This window comes from Cornus florida, unplaced genomic scaffold, assembly GCF_030987335.1.
Source record: "Cornus florida cultivar Cherokee Brave unplaced genomic scaffold, ASM3098733v1 CherokeeBrave_3.0.0_Hap2_Chr01, whole genome shotgun sequence".
Taxonomy (NCBI): Eukaryota; Viridiplantae; Streptophyta; class Magnoliopsida; order Cornales; family Cornaceae; genus Cornus; species Cornus florida.
In genome coordinates, this window is record NW_026775571.1 from 117,803,787 (window position 1) to 117,825,159 (window position 21,373).

General features: G+C 33.7%; 1 protein-coding gene and 1 long non-coding RNA gene across 5 annotated transcripts; both read left to right on the forward strand.

The window, feature by feature from the left end:
* Nucleotides 1-2,468: 2,468 nt before the first annotated feature.
* LOC132266469 (splicing factor YJU2-like) lies at nucleotides 2,469-10,792 on the forward strand. Of its 2 annotated transcripts, XM_059767354.1 has the most exons (5): nucleotides 2,469-2,836; nucleotides 2,922-3,056; nucleotides 5,390-5,429; nucleotides 5,699-5,751; nucleotides 10,444-10,792. In XM_059767354.1, the coding sequence occupies exons 1-4, from the start codon at nucleotides 2,615-2,617 to the stop codon at nucleotides 5,710-5,712; spliced, it is 411 nt and encodes a 136-aa protein (XP_059623337.1). In that variant the 5' UTR covers nucleotides 2,469-2,614; the 3' UTR covers nucleotides 5,713-5,751; nucleotides 10,444-10,792. The 2 variants fall into 2 exon arrangements, with proteins under 2 accessions (XP_059623337.1, XP_059623328.1); XM_059767345.1 differs by lacking the exon at nucleotides 5,699-5,751 and having other exon boundaries at nucleotides 2,470-2,836.
* Nucleotides 10,793-14,731: 3,939 nt separating this feature from the next.
* On the forward strand, nucleotides 14,732-20,366 carry LOC132266484 (uncharacterized). Of its 3 annotated transcripts, none has more exons than XR_009468636.1 (3): nucleotides 14,732-15,316; nucleotides 16,020-16,176; nucleotides 16,392-20,366. It is a non-coding gene; the product is annotated as an uncharacterized LOC132266484 (long non-coding RNA). The 3 variants fall into 3 exon arrangements; XR_009468638.1 differs by having other exon boundaries at nucleotides 17,473-20,366; XR_009468637.1 differs by having other exon boundaries at nucleotides 19,633-20,366.
* Nucleotides 20,367-21,373: the final 1,007 nt, after the last annotated feature.

Here is a 21,373-nt window from a genome sequence, read left to right on the forward strand (position 1 = left end):
GTTGATTACATTTATATTTATAAAGTTATGAAAAACTAATAAAAATATATTTTTTTAGTATAAAAAATTATAATATATCATCTTATTGTCATAGTTCCTCGTACTCGTATCCTATTATATAGATATTCAGTAATGAAATGCTAGGATCTTGATCACTAATAAGAAGGTGATGTCTTAGTGGAATTGGGATTGTGGTCTACAAGTATACAAGTATATTCTGCATTTGCAACAAACTAGGGGAAGCTTTAAAGATAGTTTTCATATAATTAAAAATTAGAAAAAAATTTAAAAACTTTACTTGTTTAATTTATTAAAAAAAACAGTTATATATATATATATATATATATATATATATATATATATATATATAAACATATTTTTCAATAATTTTCTTTTATAATTATCTAAAAATAATTTTTAAAATTTTTAAATTCTTTAAAACTGTTTTCATACTTATAAAATTGGGTCTGCTTGATTGGTTTGTAATTTTGGAAACAGTTTATATATCTCAAAAAATTAGTACAAAAATTCTGATTGGTTCAATTTTCTAAAAACTCAATTATAAAAAAAACAATACTTAGATCCTCACATGTGAGTGATCTACAATATCCTTACCATTTATGTGGTCCAACAAAATTAAAACATGTCAGAAAAATAAAGAAAGAGAAAGTAAATTGTATTCTATCCGATTGAGATTGGTAGAGAGGGTTCAACACTACTTTTTTTTTTGTTTTTTAGGGTTTAACGTCTTGTTAGCTCTCTTTCCTACACAAGCCTTGAACCCTATTTAACTGAACCTTCTTTACCCGATCTCAATCGAGTAAAATTCTATTTATTTTCTCTCTTTATTTTTCTGACATGTTTAATAAAAGATGACGGATTTTATTTTTATTGGACCACATATTTGGTGAGGATATTGTAGATCCTCACTAGTGATGATCTAAGTACTGTTCATTCTAAAAATGTTTGTTTTCATAGAATTATAAAAAGATTGTTCTCTCACAAAACTACTAAAAGTTATTTATTGAGAACTCAGTTATAAAAATGTTTGTTTTCAGTAGGGATGCACATGGTCCGATTTTGAGGATTTTTTGAACCAAACCGCTCCCTACGATTCCAAAAATCTGAAAACCAGACCTGACCATTTGAGCTATGGAACCAAACCAGACAAAATCATGAAAAAGGGGTTGGTTTGGTTCCCACGGTTCTAGTTGATTTATTTATTTTTCCTTTAATTGTATATAAAACAAAAATAACAAAAACAAAATTCACATTCCCGAATCCAAGACAAAAATAGAGTGAGAAAAAAGAGAAGGGAAATTGGGTGAAATATACCCACTCTATAAATTAAAAAAAGGTTGAATCTTGCTGAAAACTAAAAAAATTGATTCGCTGTCGTTGTTGGTTGTGCCTGAGACCCAAACATGTCGTGAGACTTAGTGAATTGAAAGTTAGAGAGAAGGAAAAATAGTATGATAACGGGTGTCACTGATGGCAGCGATAAAAGATCGATGGCAATAACCGAATTTCGAATGTTGCATGAGAAAGAGATCAACAACTGGATACCACGACGATGACAATTAAGAAGTGAATGAGGCGGGCATGAGCAAAGAAAAAAAATTGAGATAGTGGAAGAATGTTGGAAAGTGGTACCCAAAAATCAAAACATTGAGAGAAAGAAAAGCAAATAAAAAAATATTAGATAACAACGAATGTTGGCTCATGTTTGATCGTTGTGCCGAAATCTCTTGCAATGTTAAGAGTACTATATATATATATATATATATATATATATATATATATAACAATTCGTTTTGGGCCGGGCCGATCCTGTAGGACCCTAATTCGAGACTGCACAAAAAATTCATGGTTTCATTATTTTAAAATCGTGACCGTAACAAACTGCTATGGAATCGGTCCAAGCCACCGGATTCGGTTTAGTTTTTCGGGTTGACAATTTTTTTGCACACCTCTAATTTTCAGAAGACTATAAAAGATTAAGGCTTCGTTTGTTTCGACGTAAAATGTTATTTTTGAAAAATATATATATATATTTTTAGGCAAAATATTCTTTTATTTTTACTTTCTCCGTATTTGGCAAAGGTCTGCGTAGAAGTTGATATCGAATCCATTGGACATGGCATGTAAAATAACTTACCGAAAATTGATGGATAAATTATTTTTGTTAAATTTTAATATTTTTTTATTTGTTAATATTTTACGATAACCAATCACCAGAAAATAAAAAAATATTTTATGTCCAAACGAGCCTAAATAAAATTTTATTTTCTAAATTTTTAAAAATTATTTTCTAAATTACATCTCAAACTAAGCGGACTTTAAAAATTTGACCCTTAGCCCCTTGCGCTGCATATTTAATAGTTTTCTGAATTGACCACAGGCGGACCCTAAAAATTTGGCCCTGGCCCCTTACGCTACAAATTGGACAATAAAGCCCAATAGTTTCAAGGCGCGAATTTCAAATCCACCAAGGTCCATGTAATTGCAGTATATACTATTAGGGATTAGGGTTTGGATGGATTGAGTAAGAAATAAAAGTGGTATCGCGAAGAAGATAAGCAAATCTGTAAATACGAAGCCAAGGGCAAATCGAATGGCATCCTCTGACTCCGATTCCGATCTCCACCGCAGGATGTTTATGTTCAGTGGGACGCAACCCGTAGCGAGGATTCCTCCCCATCGACCTAAAGAAAGCCTTGGTCCCAATCAGTACCTAGCCTGCACCGCTCTTCCCCTCAGTCTTATTTGCGACTCTTGTGGCAACCGCATGCCCAAATGCTCCAGGATTGCTGTCACACACGATGTCTCAGGCAAAGTACGTTCTATTCATCAGATAGATCATCGTCCTCTCTCTCTCTCTATATATATTGATTTGGTTTTGTATATTATATGCAATGCAGAATCGTCTAGATTTAACTTGGTCCAAGATCTATGTGGATTGCACCAGTTGCATAGCTGAGATCACGTTAAAGCGTAAGGGCTTGAAATTCGTTGTTCTGTCTGGCGCAACTCCGTATTTCCGGCCAGAGGATGAGGTATAAACACCATTTTCTTTAATTTAATTTGCACACACATATATATCTATATATATTATATTTATTTATATATATGTATCATCTCATTATAGCATCCCTTGCTTGCTTAAACATATATTGATATATATGTTTACCATACACATTACATAGATTTATTGATAGAAAAGGAAGTCAATTTGGTTTTCTACCTTTGCATCAGGAAGTCGAACAGCAAAATAGGAAAACGTTGCATAGGAAGGAATTATTTGCTCGATTGTACATCACTGTTTTTTGTTATAAAAATAAAGAGAGAAAGAAGAAGAAGAAGGGAACAAACCTTCCAATCTCGTCAAAACAAAATTTATCATGTATATATATATCCTGGTTAATCTCCCAACAATGAATGTTTCATCTAACGAACAAAGTGATGGCAGTTTTATTATTAGTTATTTATTTATTACTTTTATTTTTTTTGTCAAACTGCTCATTTGATTTTCATTAAATTGAAGAAGGATTAACGTACCTGCTAATCTTGATGCAACAAAGTTCTTGAACTGCTAACTGATCAGCTTCTTGGAAAATTTGTAAATTCAAATGTTACATCGGCTATACAGCTAATGAACAGAATGATAGTTTCTTTTTATTCACTTCATTTCCACTAAGTCAAAGTATATGATATTTTGCTCATATAATTATTTATTTATTTATATTTTTTTGTACAGCATAAAAGTCTTTATTTGCATAAAGTAGTGTAGAATCGAAATTTGGTTCAATATAGGCTTCAGTTCAAATGGATCAAATTAATCATGCTGGATAGGTAATCCACCTGTTTTAATTGAAGCAAACTAAATCATGCAACTCTTGCTGGCTGGTCGATCATTGTTCCAGTTGATCCATGTAGTTGATCCAAGCTCGCTAAAACTTACTTTTCTTTTATTTATTTATTTTTCTTTCTGGTGAACTTTGGTAGTTTTAAAAGCTTCTAGAGTTGAAATAAATTATAACTATATTTTACATATTAATATTTTGGTGTTAGAGTTTTATTCTCTTAATCTTAAGAGAGAAAAGAGATATATCTTTTAACTTATCAAAAAAAGAAGAAGAGATATATCTTTAAATCTTTTATTTCCACTTATTTCTTTTCACATGGGGATTCTTTCAAGGAAGTGGTTGGGCCTTTGAGGCGATTTGTAGAGCTACTATGTCGACTTCAAATCTGTTTGTGTTTTCATGTTTTCTTATATTTATTAGTTGAGGGAATTCTCATTATGTCTATTTTTTTTGGGCATGGGCTTTAGTAGATGGTGCGTAGACGTCTCGATTTTTGGGACGTGATTAAATAATATAATATAAACAAAAACATTATAAAATAAATTAAGACCTCATAATGTTGAAAAAAAACTATATTCATATTACATATGCAACCCTTCAAATGATAAAATATTGAAATTGAGTAATATTATCTTATAACTCTCAAGAAACACGCCTCAAGTGAGTTTAGGAACTTCTTCATTACATCTGACTTTGGCTAGATGACCCAGACCTGTAAATTGTTGGCTTCATTACGTCTGACAAGCTCCTCAAAAGGATAGCCTCGTAATAATTGCATGACTTCGCATATCACTTTATTTAACTCTAATAATACTTCAATAAACCATGCATTAAAGCACACTAATCATTGCTAGCCATTCCCACTTCATGTTGGTACTTACACTCAATTTTGTATATATATTTATATATATCTAAATACACATTTATATTAATAATAGTTATATATTTTTACTTCTAATATATCTATTTTTAAAAAATACAGGTTCTCACAATAGATCTAATTTAATTTGATCAGGTCACCATATGGTTTCTTTAGAATATAGTCTTAATGGTCAAAATCTCCTAGTAGTAGTAGTAGGACTGCAGAAGGCTATGAATATTTGTGTGATTTCTCTACTTTAGTGGAATTAAAATGGTGAGAATGTGAGAATCTGTTATTTTCTATTTTCAACTTTATCTTAAGGGTTTAGTGCAAAGGAATTCTTCTTGAGGGTTCTAGAAATATTTGCTGTCTAATATTTCTAGCAACTATACAACTTATGGTTAATGCAGTCTGAGGCTGCACTATCCAGAGTGCAATAGTTCTGTTCTACGTCAACATTGTTTCATGTTTTGCACTGGTTATTAGCCAGAAAATACGCTCTCTCTCTCCACACACACACACACACACACACACATATATAGGATAAGCATTCAAAATCCTAAAATTTAATATAAAGTTGTTTTACACTTTTTTTTTTTTTTTTTTTTGAAGTTTCTATTAGTTTGGAATTTTAATAAAATTTTAATTGTTTTGGACGTAGAAATTGGAATGTCCTGGTAAACGCCGCCGCATCACTCAAGGTATGTATGACTGACATGTATTTAATTTCTATTCAACAATGGCAAAAAGTTTTCCTTATCTAATACATATAGTTTTTGTGCAACTCTTTTCCAAGATATTTACCATAGTTTGATATGGTTTACAACCAAGTATGAATATCATTATTACTTGATTTTGGAATCTATTTTATTTTTGAGAATTAAATTTGATATATTGTGTTTTTTTCCATTTTCTTCATAATTATGAATATCTTGCATGTGAACCTCTTACATATAGCATCATTCTACAGGCCTCTTAAGTTGATAAGAACATTAACTTTAACTCTCAGCATCAGATGGACAGGTATTGTGAGATATGTCGTTGAAACACATCTGCTCAATGATTCTTGTCTCTTAGCCTTTTTGTTTTTATGACATTGTCCGGCCAATTTAGGGGAATGTTTATCGAAACAAAATAGACGGTGGAAGTCCATCTAGTTTATTTATTGGGGACCTTTTATCTTAATTGATCCTACTTTATGTAGGGATCCACATGTACAACCTTTGTTTAGAGGCTGACACATGTAAAATGTACAATAATGCAACATTAAATAGTGGTTGTGTCTTTCTTATTGCTATATTTGGAATTGAGAAGAGACTAATGGGCCTATAAAACTATATATGTTAGTTGTCTTTCATATTTTCTTGTTATTTCCATCTTATTATTTCCAGTGAAATGCACTTAAGGGCCGTCACTGTCTTTGTAAATGTGCAATTCTCTGTGGCTTCTGAAGAGCCTTAGTTTTTATTCATTGTATGGCTTTAATATAATGTTGTTAGTTCTTGTTCTTTTTTTACTTGGAAGATTTTGGAAAATGTGTTCATTGCACAAATATTATATAACTTTGCTTTATTTTTGAATTGCATCATTGTTAATCTTGATACGAAGCTGCAGTGAATTTCCTCAAAAATAGTTAGGGCAAGTGGGCAACGATTCGGCAGTTTTCTGATAAAACTGAGTTAATTTCCAGTAAACATTAAGCATTTTTAGGCTTTATTCTATAATTTATTATATATTCGACTTTAAATCCATCAGTAAGCCAAAGTGTGAAGATATATTGTTGTACTAATTCTTATGGTATGCATAGCTTAGTTTTACATTTTCTAGTCACACAATTATTATTATTACTACATTTCATTATTGCAATACTGTTTGGTCAAATAAATGTCTCTTTTGTGAGTCACAGTTCTCCAAAAGAGACATTCTTTTGGAACAGAGGGAGTAATAATTTCCTAAGTTACTAACCCTAAATTCATTCATTTCTCGCGCAGCCTCAAGTCCTCCTCTTCCTCCTCCTCCTCCTCCTCCTCCTCCTCCTCGATCACCCTTCACCCTTTGGTCACCATCGATCGTCCTTGGCCTACTTTACATCACTACGTCTCTCAGTGTCGCTTTCTTTCTCTGTCACTCAGTCATCTACAGAATATAAATCAGATCTCACATCTACAGAAACCAGGTCTGAATTTCTTCCGTTTATGGTCGTTATGTACCTGTTGGGATTTCTAGAATTATAAAAGGAGGAATTTCGAGATACTTCTCTCTCTCACTCACCTCATCTACAGAATATAAATCAGATCTCACATCTAAAGAAACCAGGTCTCAATGGCTTACGTTTATGGTTGTTGTGTACCTGCTGAAATTCCTAGAATTATAAGAGTAGGAATTTCGAGATACTTTGGGGATGCAGCCATTTTTGCATTGGGTTTTGTGCTTCTGTCCGTTAAGTCCTTTGACTTCTTTCTGTTTGTATATTTTAATTGGTTGATTTAATGTGTTTATTTGTAATCATCTGAGCCTGGTGTTTGGAGTTTGTTTGATTATTTTGGTGGCTTAATAAAATTTGATTTAGGAAAAAAGAGAAACCATATCTCAAATCTTGGTGAGTCACTCTCAGTTTTCGGTTTGGTTCGGTTCCATTGGTTCTCCTGGTTCGGTGTGATTCCAGTTTTTGTGGTCCCGTTAGGACCAGTTTAGTTCCAAAATACTTCCAAACTAGTTCGAACTGAACTGTTTGCACCCCTACTTCTACGAGTTTGATGATTTTTTTTCTCTACTTTGAAGCAAGTTTACAGAAGGAACAACAATTCTTTTGTCCATTTGTGGAGTACTTAATGTCTGAGGTTTCAGTCAATGCCACTCAGTGGCTGGTCAACTCATTATTTTACATTGACACCCCTGCCATTAAAAATGTCATAAATGCCCCTGAATATTTGATTTAATTTTATTCAGAAAATATCATTAATGTTAATTGATAAAAATATCCCTCACAGTACCCCACGTGACCAAAAATACAGACTCGCACAGTTTCTGGTCATATCCCTCTTAACATTTTGCTTCCAAATCTTCAACACCGCCACTACACCAACGCCAACACCCCCAAACCTTAACCATCCATAGAACTCGTCCTGAACAGATCTAAACGGACAACCACTTCCACACCGGCAGCCATCACCACGCGTTTCCACAAGCTCTCCATTAGATTGGACCAAACTCACCGGCGAAGATCGTGACGCCGGCAAGCTCTTCACCTCCCACGACCTCATCCTCCAGTGACAGCCAACACTCTGAATCCACCATAGCCATCGAAAAATAATGAAGACACCCAATCCACGCGCTACAACATCACTGGAATCTCCCATGCACCGACAACTGCTCACAGACATGTCATATCTCCATCCGGAGAACACCATACCACCGTTGCATCGACTGACGACCCTCCTTTACTCCTCTCACTTCGTTGGCTCCACTCCCGCGAGTCCTCCTTCAGACCCATGCCATCGCTACACACACACACACACAACACCACAACCGTCGCCGTACTCACCGCATCACCACAATCACCGCCACACCCACACACAGACACACAACATAGCACCCCAAATGCCGCCACCACCACACACACATGCACACCGTCACACACACACACACATCTCCACAACCACCGCCACACACACATACCGGACTTGCTGCACCATAACCACCGCCACACCAAACACGCCTATTGACTTGCCCGATTCGAACCGGAGAGTTCGTTATCGCCGATCTCCGAGAACACCATACCACCGTTGCATCGACCGACGACCCTCCTTTACTCCTCTCACTTCGTTGGCTCCACTCCCGCGAGTCCTCCTTTAGACCCATGCCATCGCCACACACACACACACACAACACCACAACCGTCACCGTACTCGCCGCATCACAACTAGCACCACAATCACTGCCACACCCACACACAGACACACAACATAGCACCCCAAATGCCGCCACCGCCACACACACATGCACACCGTCACACACACACACATCTCCACAACCACCGCCACACACACATGCCGGACTTGCTGCACCACAACCATCGCCACACCAAACACGCCTATTGACTTGCCCGATTCGAACCGGAGAGTTCGTTATCGCCGATCTCCGAGCATTCAATCCTTCAACGGCTATGATCTAATCTCGCGGCGTGACTGTCATCGAACGGCATTCAATCCTTCAACAGCTCCGATCTGATCTCGCGGCGTGCTTTGGTGACCGAGGATGTGGTTGAGGAAATGGAGCGGCGGGTGCAGAGAGAGAAGGGGTGGGGATCTGGGTTTGGTATTTCAGAATACTGTAAAATGAAAGGTATTTTAGTCCTACAAAATTTCGCTTACAGGGTTATATTAGTAATTTACACTTTTTATCTATTTATTGACCAATTCAAAGATTAAAATAGTCATTTTCTCCAGTAGAGGGGTTGTGTATGAATACTTTTGAAACCTCAGGGGTAGCAATGTAAACTAGTGCGTTAACCGGCCGCTGAGTGGTGTTGACCCAAACCTCGGGGGTACGAGTTCAAATTACCCAACAACAAAACTGTTTGCACTATTCACTGAGCAAAATAAACAAATAAACAATTAAGAAATTGACTTTATATGCTCTCCCCTGCTTCTTCGTTTACTGGTCTTCATTTCAAACAGTTGCATGTGCTGGTTCAAGAAGTCATATTTAGAAATTTTAGAACCTTATTTGTTGTTTTATCGGGCTTGCTCAAGACAATGGAACAATATCTGAAGACATTTGGAGGAACGCTATTTCTGCAATTGAAACTGGAATTTTTTCACTTGTGCGCAGGACATATGGTTCAGAACCATTGAGTGCGGCAGTTGGATATTGTTGTTTGGTTGGTGTCATCTTTAAAGGAACTCTATACGTTGCCAAATTGGGTGATTCTAGAGCTCTATTTGGTTATTTAGGTAGATCGTCTAAACAAGGTGCAAGGGGTGGGAATGAGTGGGTTGAATGCAAATGGGTCAAAATAGGTTTTGAAACGGGCATTTCTGATAGAAGTGTATCACTTTACATGCTCGTGAATACCATGAGGTTTTTAGTTGAATGTAAGGACTATATCAACAAAAGTGGCACTCTAGCTTAGGGGGGGTTTTAGGTCTTTTTATTATTATTGTTATTATTATTATTATTATTATTATTATTTTGTAGGGAGATTATTTGCCAAAAATTATAAGTGGATGAAGGCGTTATTCAATTTGCCTTTATTTATTTATTATTATTTATTCATCTTTACTTGCCACCAATGTTACATGGTTTTTCAAAATAGGTGAAGTAGCCATGTCAGACCCACAATACTTGGCTATGGTTATGCAAATGCGTCCATTACTTTTGGTTGGATACGCACTTCAATACATATCCAATGATATAATTTTATTATATAATTGCTTTACAACGAATGAAATGTCTGTATGAAAATAATAATAATCTAGTAGCTGTTTGAAATTTTGAATTCTATGTACATACCCACACCCGACAAACATAGTTGAACTGGGTAACATAACTTACCATTGATATAATGTACCAATTCTTATTAAGTGGTTAGGCATTCTTATTATCTTTCGGAAAATGAGTTATATGGCCAATAATAAGTAGAATAAGGAGACGATCAGTTTCTTCATGGCTATGGTATCTTTTTTACTCATATCTTGTGTTTGTCCATGACAGGAAATCTTGCTTCTTCTGGAGTTGTGGCTTCTAGCTCTACTTCAGTTGCAGGTTGTAGCAGCAGCATTCCTACTAAATATGACTAGCCAGAAGGGTAAAAATATGGGACATTAGACATTGTTTTTATACTTGTTGATTGTGAGCTCTTTAAATGTAGAAAGTGGTTTGTGATATTTTAGTTCAGCACATGAAGTGTGCTTCATAGAAATGAATTATAAAAATTGCCTTTTAAAGAGTGTGTTTATCTATATGATTGGATGAGTAGTATTATTGGATGTTGTTTATAATGTGTTGGTTTGCTCCAAAATTACTTTATCAATGAGATGTTTAAGATGTATGCTGGATAACATCATTAGAACGGTAGTGGCTTCTTCTAGCAGACGCAGGTTAGTTCATCTACGAAGTTAGTTTCTTTCTCCACCAGCTTATGAACGCTGGGCCAATCCTGGTATTCTCCAGTTTTAGGCATGCTAATGTGTTTTTTCGTTTGTAGTTCTCTTAACCCAGGCCTCTAGTATTTTGATTTTTAAACTTGTGCTTCATAGTGTTCCATTAATGAGGCTTCAGGTTACTTCAGGTTACTTTACTGTCGGATATGTGGATATACAATGTCTGTCATGGATTTTAGAGAGAGGTTTTTGCATGTGAGAGGTTAGAGAGAGAAAATGGTGGCAGTTTAGATCTATAAAACATACTTTTTAAGCTTCGTATAAAAAAGTATTGAACAAAACGTACGTTTCAACTTGTCAATTTTTATGGGAATTTTATACGTACTTGTGAAGAAAGAATAGAAAATGAAAGGTAATTAGTTCTTTCCCCCATCATCGGAAATTATTTAATCATCCTTTGAACACCATACCAAGCGAAGATGCCCTTTGCCCATCTTTCAGTTGGAACAGTAGCTAGCAACTTTTAAGTATGAGCATTGTGCATGATCATAACTTAGAATTTAAGTCGGAAACTTTTTGTTGGTTCTGCAAGATTTTTAATAAAAATGATTATGTGGTTGACAAAATGGTAAAAATGATTCGTGGTTGACAAAATGGTTTTATTTGTTAGGATAAGAATTAGGGGTGCATAAAAATTGGGCGAATTTGAAAATTGAAACCGTATTGAATAAGATCGAGCAATTTGGTTTAGTTTATTAACGGTTTGGTTCGATCGCAGTTTCAAATTTTTTGTACTGTAAAAATATGGTTTGGTTATGTTTTGAGGTCCTTTAAAATTGAAACAGATCAAACCGAACTATTATATATATATATATATATATATATATATATATATATACATACATATAATATAATTTTACAATGATTGAATGTTGTTGGTTTTTTGAATTGTGTTTTTGTCGTTGAATTAGTAATTCAAAATGTATTAGGCTATTAGCAATTCAGGATATGTTCATTAATTAACTTAAGGTGATAGAAGAATGAATTAGAAATTCTTAATGTATTAGCAATTTCTAATGTATTAACTTATGCTCTAGAAGTGAATTAATTAGTATTTATGAATGTGCTGATTAACTTGGTTTATTATTGTGCATTTGAATTTTAAAATATGAATATTTCTGTAATAATAATAATAATAATAAAAAAAAACACGGAACCTTGGAACCGTGTCAAATGGTTTGGTTCGATTCCTTTAATCAAATGGTTCTGTTTGGTTCGATTCTTTTAGTTAAATGGTTCTGTTTGGTTTTAGATTTTCTGAAACTTTTAGGAACGATTTGGTTTTAAAAAAAATTCAAATCAGTCCAAATCGAACCATGGGCACCCCTAGACTATGGTCCGGATGAACAAATGAAAAATAAAGTTATGTTTATTGAAAAATAAATAAATAAAATGAAATGCATAAAAAAAGCTGTCACTTGCTCTGTGCTCCTTGCACATCAACTACAACTCTAACAAACAATGCAATAATTTCAATATTTAAATGAAAAATACAACAATACAAATTAGTAGATTCATAAAAGAATTGCACTCGAGAACAAAAATTAATAATGATACAAAAGATTAAACTGAACTTGAACACAATAAATAATATAATTATAATCATATAAATAAAAGTAAAAAATTAAATGAAATCGAATACTTCTCAGTACGCTAACTGTGTCCCTTTGAAACACGTTCGAAGGAAGACGGCCTTCCAAACACGTTAGAAAGAATACAACTAGTTTCGCATAAAATCGATATGATGCAGATAAGAGATTAGTGTATAAATGTGATGAAGACAATGGAGCTCACTGGAGAGGCGCTGATTGAAGGGAATCAAGGGCCATGACTTCTTTGGGGGAGTTGATTGGTATCTTTTAAGGGGAAGGAGATGAATGGTGCAACGAGACGATTGAGAGAAATTTTGGGGGTAATTTTGTTTTCCTTTTTATTTTAATTTTTTAGCCCAACAATTGTAAAACAAGGTAGATAAATAAATATCTTTCTTATCTCCATTCCTTCATTACCCAAATAAAACAAGGTACATAAATAAATCTCTTTTGATTCTTCCACATGGAGCGATTTTTTTCTTCTAAGAAAAAGAAAATCACAATCATTTTGTAATGACGTGTACTTAGCAACAAATAATAATTAATAATTATGTGCATAACATGTGCTATTTTCACGCGCACACACACGCGCGTACACACACAAAATGTCTCAATATATTTGATTATTAAACACTCTTAATTGATTGATTTATTTTATTTTTTTTTGTCACAAGCAAGTAAACATATTTATTGATTAGAATAAAAAATTACATCCAAACGAGCTTTATGTAAAACAAACTCTGTGAAACTATCATCCCATAAACATTTACTTTTCTCTTTTAAAGCATAAGCAGTAACTGCATGGATAATCTCATTCCTTACTTTAGGCGTATACACCAAATCAAAAGCAGGGTGATAATGAAGTCATTCACAGATGTCTTCTACTAGAGGGCTAAGTAAAAGAGATGAAGACTATCGCAGTCTTAACAATGACTTCTATATCAATTTCAAACACAATACGACTGTAGCCCTAACGAATAACTTGGTCCATAACTTTTCGAAGCACCAAACCTTCAGTCACTAACGGATTTGAAACTCTTTGTAAAAAAAAAGATGCCAATCGCAACACCTTCCCCCTATGATCATGCATAACCATTCCACCTCTTCCTCACATAATACTTTGCAAAATGATGCACCAGTATTAACTTTAATCACGTCCATTGGAGGAGCTTGCCACCTAACAGGATTCCCATACTTGTTTTGCCCTGAACAGTGTGATCTCATAGTAGCAAAAGGAGTAACAGTGCAATTTAAAAATTCAAAACAATGAGCTTCTCCAATTCTAACTATCTCTATTGCATCTCACCATTTTTGCTCAAACACCCAAGCATTACGCCCCTTCCAAATCTGTCAACAAAGAAAAAAACCATACTCTTCATCGAGTGCTCCTCACTTAATTGATTGATCTAACGGTTTTAGAATTATGTATATTTGCATTCCATTTTCAATTCTTTTTTTAGATTACTTAAGTTTGTTTGTTTACTAAACCAATCCAACTCAAAGGAAATCATTAGACTCCTTTGTTTAATGAGCCAAGCTCAAACATTGACATACTTGGCTCCTTTGTTATTGATCATGTTTGGCCCAACTAAACATGTTTATATTTTTAAGTGCTTTTTTGAGCCTGTAAACACTATTTGCGTGCATATATATATATTATCTAAAGGTATGAAGAGAGGTGATATGTTTGGCCCAACTAACATACAAAAAGTCCAATTACATGTTTAATCATCTTAAGCTTTTAGGCCCAACCCAATCTAAGTAATATAACTACTCCTTTCCCCAACCCAATAGTTAAAGCCCTTCGTACACATTATCCTAATCTCACTTAGGTCTGCAAATGAATCGAGTTACTTATGAACAACTCAGTCTTGGCTCTTTAAAAGCTTGATTCAGACTCGTTCATTTAGTAAACAAGTCGAGTTTGAGTTCAATTTCTAGTCTCGTTTAGTAAACGAGCCGAGCTTAATCAGCACTGAGCTCGGCTCGTGAACAAGCTCGTTAAATTTTAAAAGTCTATTTTTATTTAGCATCTACATTAAAAAGGCTCAGCCCATATAAATACCATTTTGGCCCAACTCCAACTCCCATCAATTCATTAATAAGGCCCAATAATTATATAATTCATTAGCTCATCATCCAAATCAGATTTAATCTCAGCCACTAAACTTCAATTCATCTCAGCCGTTGGTTCTCTAAAAAGATAAGAATAAACCTAGACATATATATGTCTACAGCCGCCAGACTTCTTTTCAGACTTCAACTGCTTCGCATGATGTGGCCGGCAGCCATCCTCATGCGACAAGACTCTCTCCCAAATAGATCGAGTTGATTATGCTAGAGAGTTGATAAAATATTGTAAGCTTTGATTTCATCTTGAATACATCTTTTCTATTTTTTCTTCTTCTTTCTAGTTGGAGATGGAGATCGGCTGAACTTCTTTCTTGTCGGAGATGATCGGATTTCATGGAAGAAATCATGGTGATTTCTTGAATCGGTAGTTGCTGTATTATGTAATCGAGCCCGAGCCCGTCAAATTTCTGCCGAGCCCGAGCTTGTCAAATCTCTGCCGAGCCCGAGCTTGGCTAGGCGAAGCTCGCCCGATCCCGAGCCGAGCCTGAGCACACCACTCTGAAGTTGACGAGACGAGCCCGAGCAAGCCAAAGCTCTGTTCGGCTCGGTTCATTTGCAGCACTTGGTCACTACCAACGAAACCTAGCTGGTCCTCACCACTCTCATTTCAAGTCTAAACCTGACTTCTCTATCATTTTTCCGGCATAAGTCATCAAAATCGTGGTGATATAGTGAAAATGGAAATCGACTAGCAATAAGGTGTGTGTACTCTACATATATAATGATTCATATTACCCTCTTCACACTTATTGGGACTTCATTTTATAAATTGTGATCTGTAATATAGGACTTGCAGCTCTGCCGAGTTCATCATTTACTTATTGTATTTTTTCATTATTATTTTTTATTTATTTTGCTGCATAATCGTGTTCATTTCCTCAATTTATTTATTTATATTTAGTTTGTTTATTTATTTGTTGTGATTTTGGTATGTGTTCTTCATATTTTATCTGGGTTCCCTCTCAGAACTTTGGTTGTTGCTTCATATTTTTGGTATTTGGTTGTGATATATGATGCAGCTTCTTTATTTATCTTTTGACGTTGGATTTGAATTATATATGTATATATACTTCCATGGGCTGTGAATACAGATTGATTAGAGATATTTCAGGTTTTCGGTGAGGATGCACATTATAAATTGTGCTCTGCCTAGTTATTTATTTACTTATCTGTATTTATTCATTATTTTATATTTTGCATTGAATAATCGTGTTCATTTTCTGTACTATATATATTTTTTTAATTTTTAGTTTATTTATTTATTTGTTGTGATACTGTTTAATTATGATCCAGCTTCTTTATTTATCTTTTGATGTTGGATTTGAATTATATATATATATATATATATATATATATATATATATCAAGGGCTATGAATACACATTGATTAGAGATATTTCAGGTTTTCGGTGAGGATACAAAGTTGAAATTCCAATTGAAGGCGGCACATCACCAACTGGATCAATTGATATAATTTGTAAAAAAGAACCAAAGTTGAATGTTAAGCAAACCGGAGACGACCCAAAAGTACATCCCAAGAATGAAGATATAATTCCAAGGTATTATATATTTAATTATATCAAAATCGAACAATTAAGATTCATAGCTTGTATACACAATAACACTTTTATCTTGAACCCATATAATAAGGCGTTGGAATCAAGCTTAATTAACTTCGTTTCTATGTGGAATTCATGCTCTTCCAAAACCTTTTCTATTGGCTTTTGGTTTAAGTTTTCTAGTTGATATTAATAATGTCTTATTCTCATCTTAGGGTTCAACAACACCAACTCCGTGATGGAAGCCTACCAATTTTGATCTTTCATTAGCTTATCTTTCCCACCGAAGTTTTTTTTGCGACGTATTTCTGTTCAAGTAGAATTGGTAGAATTTCGCATCGTCTTCAACATCTTCATAAAAAAAGCATCAACATCAAAATCTTCATTCACCCCACCATCCACATCAACATCTTCTTCATCCAAAAAAGCATCAACTTCAACATCTTCATTCAAAAACAATCGACATGATAATCACATCATTTCCCTTCAAATTCACAAATCGCAGTGCATCCATGTCACATACCCCACTTATCATCCCAGCATTCCTCAACCGTTGAGTCAAAGCAATAACCTTGAGGCCTCTATGGTTCATAAACCGTGTCATCTGTGACGGAATATTTTTTTTGCCACATCTTTCTGTTTTCGAGTAGTCCGGAGACGGATCAGTCAACATTATTTTTTGTTGATGGCTACAATCATGGAACAATAGCCATTGATATGGTGAAACAACCCGCTGTCTCTTGAACTTCTCCTTCAATCTATGGAACTGGAAGATTAATGAATTGAACCCCATTGTAAAGCATACCCTAACACCGGAAACCTCAATAGCTACTAGTCCATTTGTAGCCATCAACAAAAATATCTATTGAGATTTCCAGTGTTAGATTACTCCTTTACAATGGAGTTGAATTCATTAATTTTCCAGAACTTCCAGATTGAAGGAGAAGTTCTAGAGACAGCGGGCTGTTTCACCATATCAATGCCCTACTAGTCCATGATTGTAGCCATCAACAAAAAACCGAGCTTATGTTCATTCGTTTTTGGATAGACCATTTAGATTTTGAGATAAGTATGGCTACAGCGGTTGAGGAATGCTGGGATGATAAGTGGTGTATGTGACATGGATGCACTGCGGTTTGTGATTTTGGAGGGAAATGATGTGATTATCATGTCTACAACATTACGTTTTTGAATGAAGATTTTGATGTTGATGCTTTTTTGGATGAAGAAGATGTTTATGTGGATGGTGGGGTGAATGAAGATTTTGATGTTGATGCTTTTTTTTTTTTGATGAAGACGATGCGAAATTCTTTGTTGAGTTTGGTGCAACTTCGTATTTCCGGCCAGAGGATGAGGTATAAACACCATTTTTTTACTGACACACATATATTCATCGCATCATAGCATCCCTTACTTGTTTGCATATACATGTTTACCATAAACATTATATAGATTACATGATAGACTACTACTTTATTGTCAAATAGGAAAATGTTGCATAGGAAGGAATTATTTACTCGATTGTACATTAGTATTTTTGGTTATAAACAAAAACAAAAAAGGGAAAAAAAGAAGAGAACAAATCTTCCAATATTGTCAAAACATAAATTATCATGTATAACCTGAGTAATCTCCGAACAATGAATGTTTCATCTAATGAACAAAGTGATTCAATTTTATTATTATTACTTTTTACTTTTTTTTCATACTCCTCATTTGATTTTCATTAAATTGTAGAAGGATTAATGTACCTACTAATCTTGATGCAACAAAGTTTTGGAACTGCATACTTACTAGCTTAGGGTATACGGTTAATGCTCAAAATGATGAGCTTCTTTTTATTCACTTCATTTTCACTAAAGCAAAGTATCTAATATTTTGCTCATATAATAATACCTTTGTACATTAGTAATTTTTGTTATAAAAAAAAAAAAAAAAAAGGAAACAAAGAAAAGAACAAATCAAAGTGTCTAATATTTTTCTCGCATAAATATTTATTTTTAATTTTTTGTACTAAAAGTCTCTCTATGCATAAAGTACTGTAGAATCAAAATTTTGTTCAATTTGGGCTTTTGGTTGAAATGGATCAAATTAATCATGCAGGATAGGCAATCCACCTGTTCTAATTTAAGCTTAATCAAACTAAATCATGCAACTCTTGCTGGCTGGTCGATCCTTGTTCCAGTTGACCCATCTAGTTGATCCAAGCTTTTTTAAACTTACTTTTTCTTTTATTATTTTAATTTTTTTCCTTTCTTGTGAACTCTGGTAGTTTTAAAAGCTTTTACGTATTAATATTTGGTGTTGAGTTTTCTGAAAAGAGATATTTTAAAATCTTTTATTTCCACTTAATTTTTTTTTAAGAAGGGGATTCTTTCAAATAAATGGATGGGCCTCTGAGGCGAGTTGTAGAGTTACTGTGTCGACTTTAAATCTATTTGCCTTCTCATGTTTTCTTATATTTATGCCTCTTTTTTGTTTGGCATGGGCTTTAGTAGATGGTGCATAGGCGTCCTGATTTTTGGGACACGATTAAATAAAATAAAAGAAAGAAAACATTATAAAATAAATTAAAACCGCATAACGTTGAAAAGAAACTATATTCATATTTCTTACTTAACCCTTTAAATGACACAATATTGAAATTGAATATTGTTGTCTTAAAACTCTTAAAAAACACACCTCAAGTGAGTTAGGAACAACTTCATTACATCCGACTTTGGCCGGACCTGTAAATTGTTGGCTTCAGTACATCCGACAAGCAACTCAAGAGGAGTGTCTCGTAATAATTTCCATATTACCTTATTTAACTCACAATAACACCTAAATAAACCACGCATTAAAGCACACTTATCATTGCTAGCCATTCCTTCTCCACATTGGTACTTACACTCAATCATATATATGCATCCATATATATATATATATGCATCTATATACACATTTATATTAATAATAACTATATATTTTTACTTGTAATATTTCAAAAAAAAATACAGGTTCTCACAATAGATCTAATTTTATTTGATCAGGTCACTATATGGAATGGAATGTAGTCTTAATGGTCAAAAACTCCTAGTAGTAGGACTACAGCAGGCTATGAATATTTGCGTGATAACTTTAGTTGAATTAAGATTGTGAGAATCCGTTATTTTCTATTTTCAACTTTATCTTAAAGGTTGAGTTTAAAGAAATTAGTCCTAGATTCTCTAGAAAATGTCTAATATTTATAGCAACTATACAACTTATGGTTAATTCAGTCTGAGGCTGCACTATCCAGAGTGTAATACCTTTGCACTCAACCCTTACGTTCTACGTCAACATTGTTTCATGTTTTGCACTGGTTTGTAGCCAGCAAATAGTCTCTCTCTATATATATAGACTGTTTTACACTTTTTATTTTAAAGTTTCTGTCAGTTCAGAATTTCAGTAAAATTTTAATTATTTGGGATGTAGAGATTGGAATGCCCTCCTATTGGTAGGACAGTAGCCAGCTGCCGCATCAATCCAGGTTTGTGTCACCGAGATAGATTTATTTAATTTCTATTCGACAGTGGGGGAGAAGTTATCTTTATGTAATTCATATAGTTTTTGTGGACCTATTTTCCAAGATATCTACCATTGGTTGATAGATTTTATATCAATCTTGGACACTAAATCTCTCTCTATATATATAGATTGTCAGTTAAGAAAGGAGAGTAACTTGTGATGGTTGGGGGTATGAAGAAGTAGTAGTGGCTGGCCTCTTTGAATTGATAACTTTATGATTATGAAGATCACTCACTCTATGCATCCACTCTCTTGAGCAATGTAGAACCTTTTTGGATTTTTGGAAAATATTTTTGAAAAGAAAAAAAACTGGAAAAAATATATATATTAGACTGTCCGAGTTAGGGAGCAGGTACTGGTACTGGCAGAGGGTCACAACACAGGCAGTCACAGTCGGCTACAGTTCAGTTAGGGTTCAGAATAAGTTTACTTTTGCATCTACTTCAACATTACTCTCCTCTCCTCATGTTTTTTTCATTATTTTATTCTCTTTTTATGTGCTGTGGGGAAGGTATAAGATTTGTGAGGAGCCATGACAAATATTGTAACAGTACTCAAGAAGAAATGAGGAGGATCCTGAAGATTGATTTCGATGTTTGATGGATGCTTTGCTTAACTGAATGTTATGTCCCGTATTCTAACAGTTCTGTTGTACAACCTTTAAAAATTATTGTAGGTAAAATATAAATAAAAATGTGCACGATTTCAAGTTCCTATAGCATGGTCATTTTTATCATACCCATTTGTAACAAATGCAACAAGTCAACGGCTAATCATTAATCAGAATTTTCAACAATAAGGAGAATAATATATATATGTATGTACAAAGTTAATTGTTCTCAAGTAATTCAAAACTACTAATGCAACACTCTGAGACAATAGTCTAATTAAAAACAAGTAAAGCAAAATAACGTTCTTGACATTTCAAGTATTAAGCTGAAATTCTCACGGCTCCGATGCAAATAGCATGAAGGGAAAAAATTAGAAAAATTATCACTAATTTTAATTTTTTTAAATAATTAAAATTAAATTTTTTTTACGGTAAATAGGTATTAGTTACAAAATATTGAAAGTAGAGGGAAATTTTGTATGTAAGTGAAAAAATGAAAGTTCAGTATTAGTGGAATCTGTACTCTTTTTTATTTTATTTATTTTTTTATTATTTTTTTATTTTGGCAAATAAACATACACACCACTTATCCCGTGGAAAATTGGTTTTTTTAGTATGATTTGCTTACCATAAAAAAAAAATTCATGAAAATGTCATTTTAAAGATTTGATTTGTGGTATAAAAGGATAAAATTTCCATTTTTATATAAAATATTTGAATAATAAAATTAAATTGCGTTTCATGGGTCCTTCTATACCCAATTGTATAGTCAATTGTTGATTTCTTATTTTTAAGGTTTAATTGACCCATAATGAGGTCCATGAATAAAATTTATACAAGTTAGAGAAATTTTATATTTCAATGATTTTGTAAGTAAATGAATTTGTGTATTTCTTGCCTTTGAATTTTTTTTATTTTTTGAGTATAATGCAATCAATAATTAAAGAATTAATCAGTAATAATATGTGTAAAAAATGATAATTTTTTTATTTTATTTTATTCAGACCCTACAAACTAATATTTATTTAATTTCCATAT

Coding starts and splice junctions, on each gene's coding strand:
- LOC132266469 (XM_059767345.1), top strand. CDS start 2,615: ATGGCATCCTCTGACTCCGATTCCGATCTCCACCGCAGGATGTTTATG. Junction 3,057..5,389: donor ATTTCCGGCCAGAGGATGAG/GTATAAACACCA, acceptor TTTTGGACGTAG/AAATTGGAATGTCCTGGTAA. Junction 5,430..10,443: donor ACGCCGCCGCATCACTCAAG/GTATGTATGACT, acceptor TGTCCATGACAG/GAAATCTTGCTTCTTCTGGA.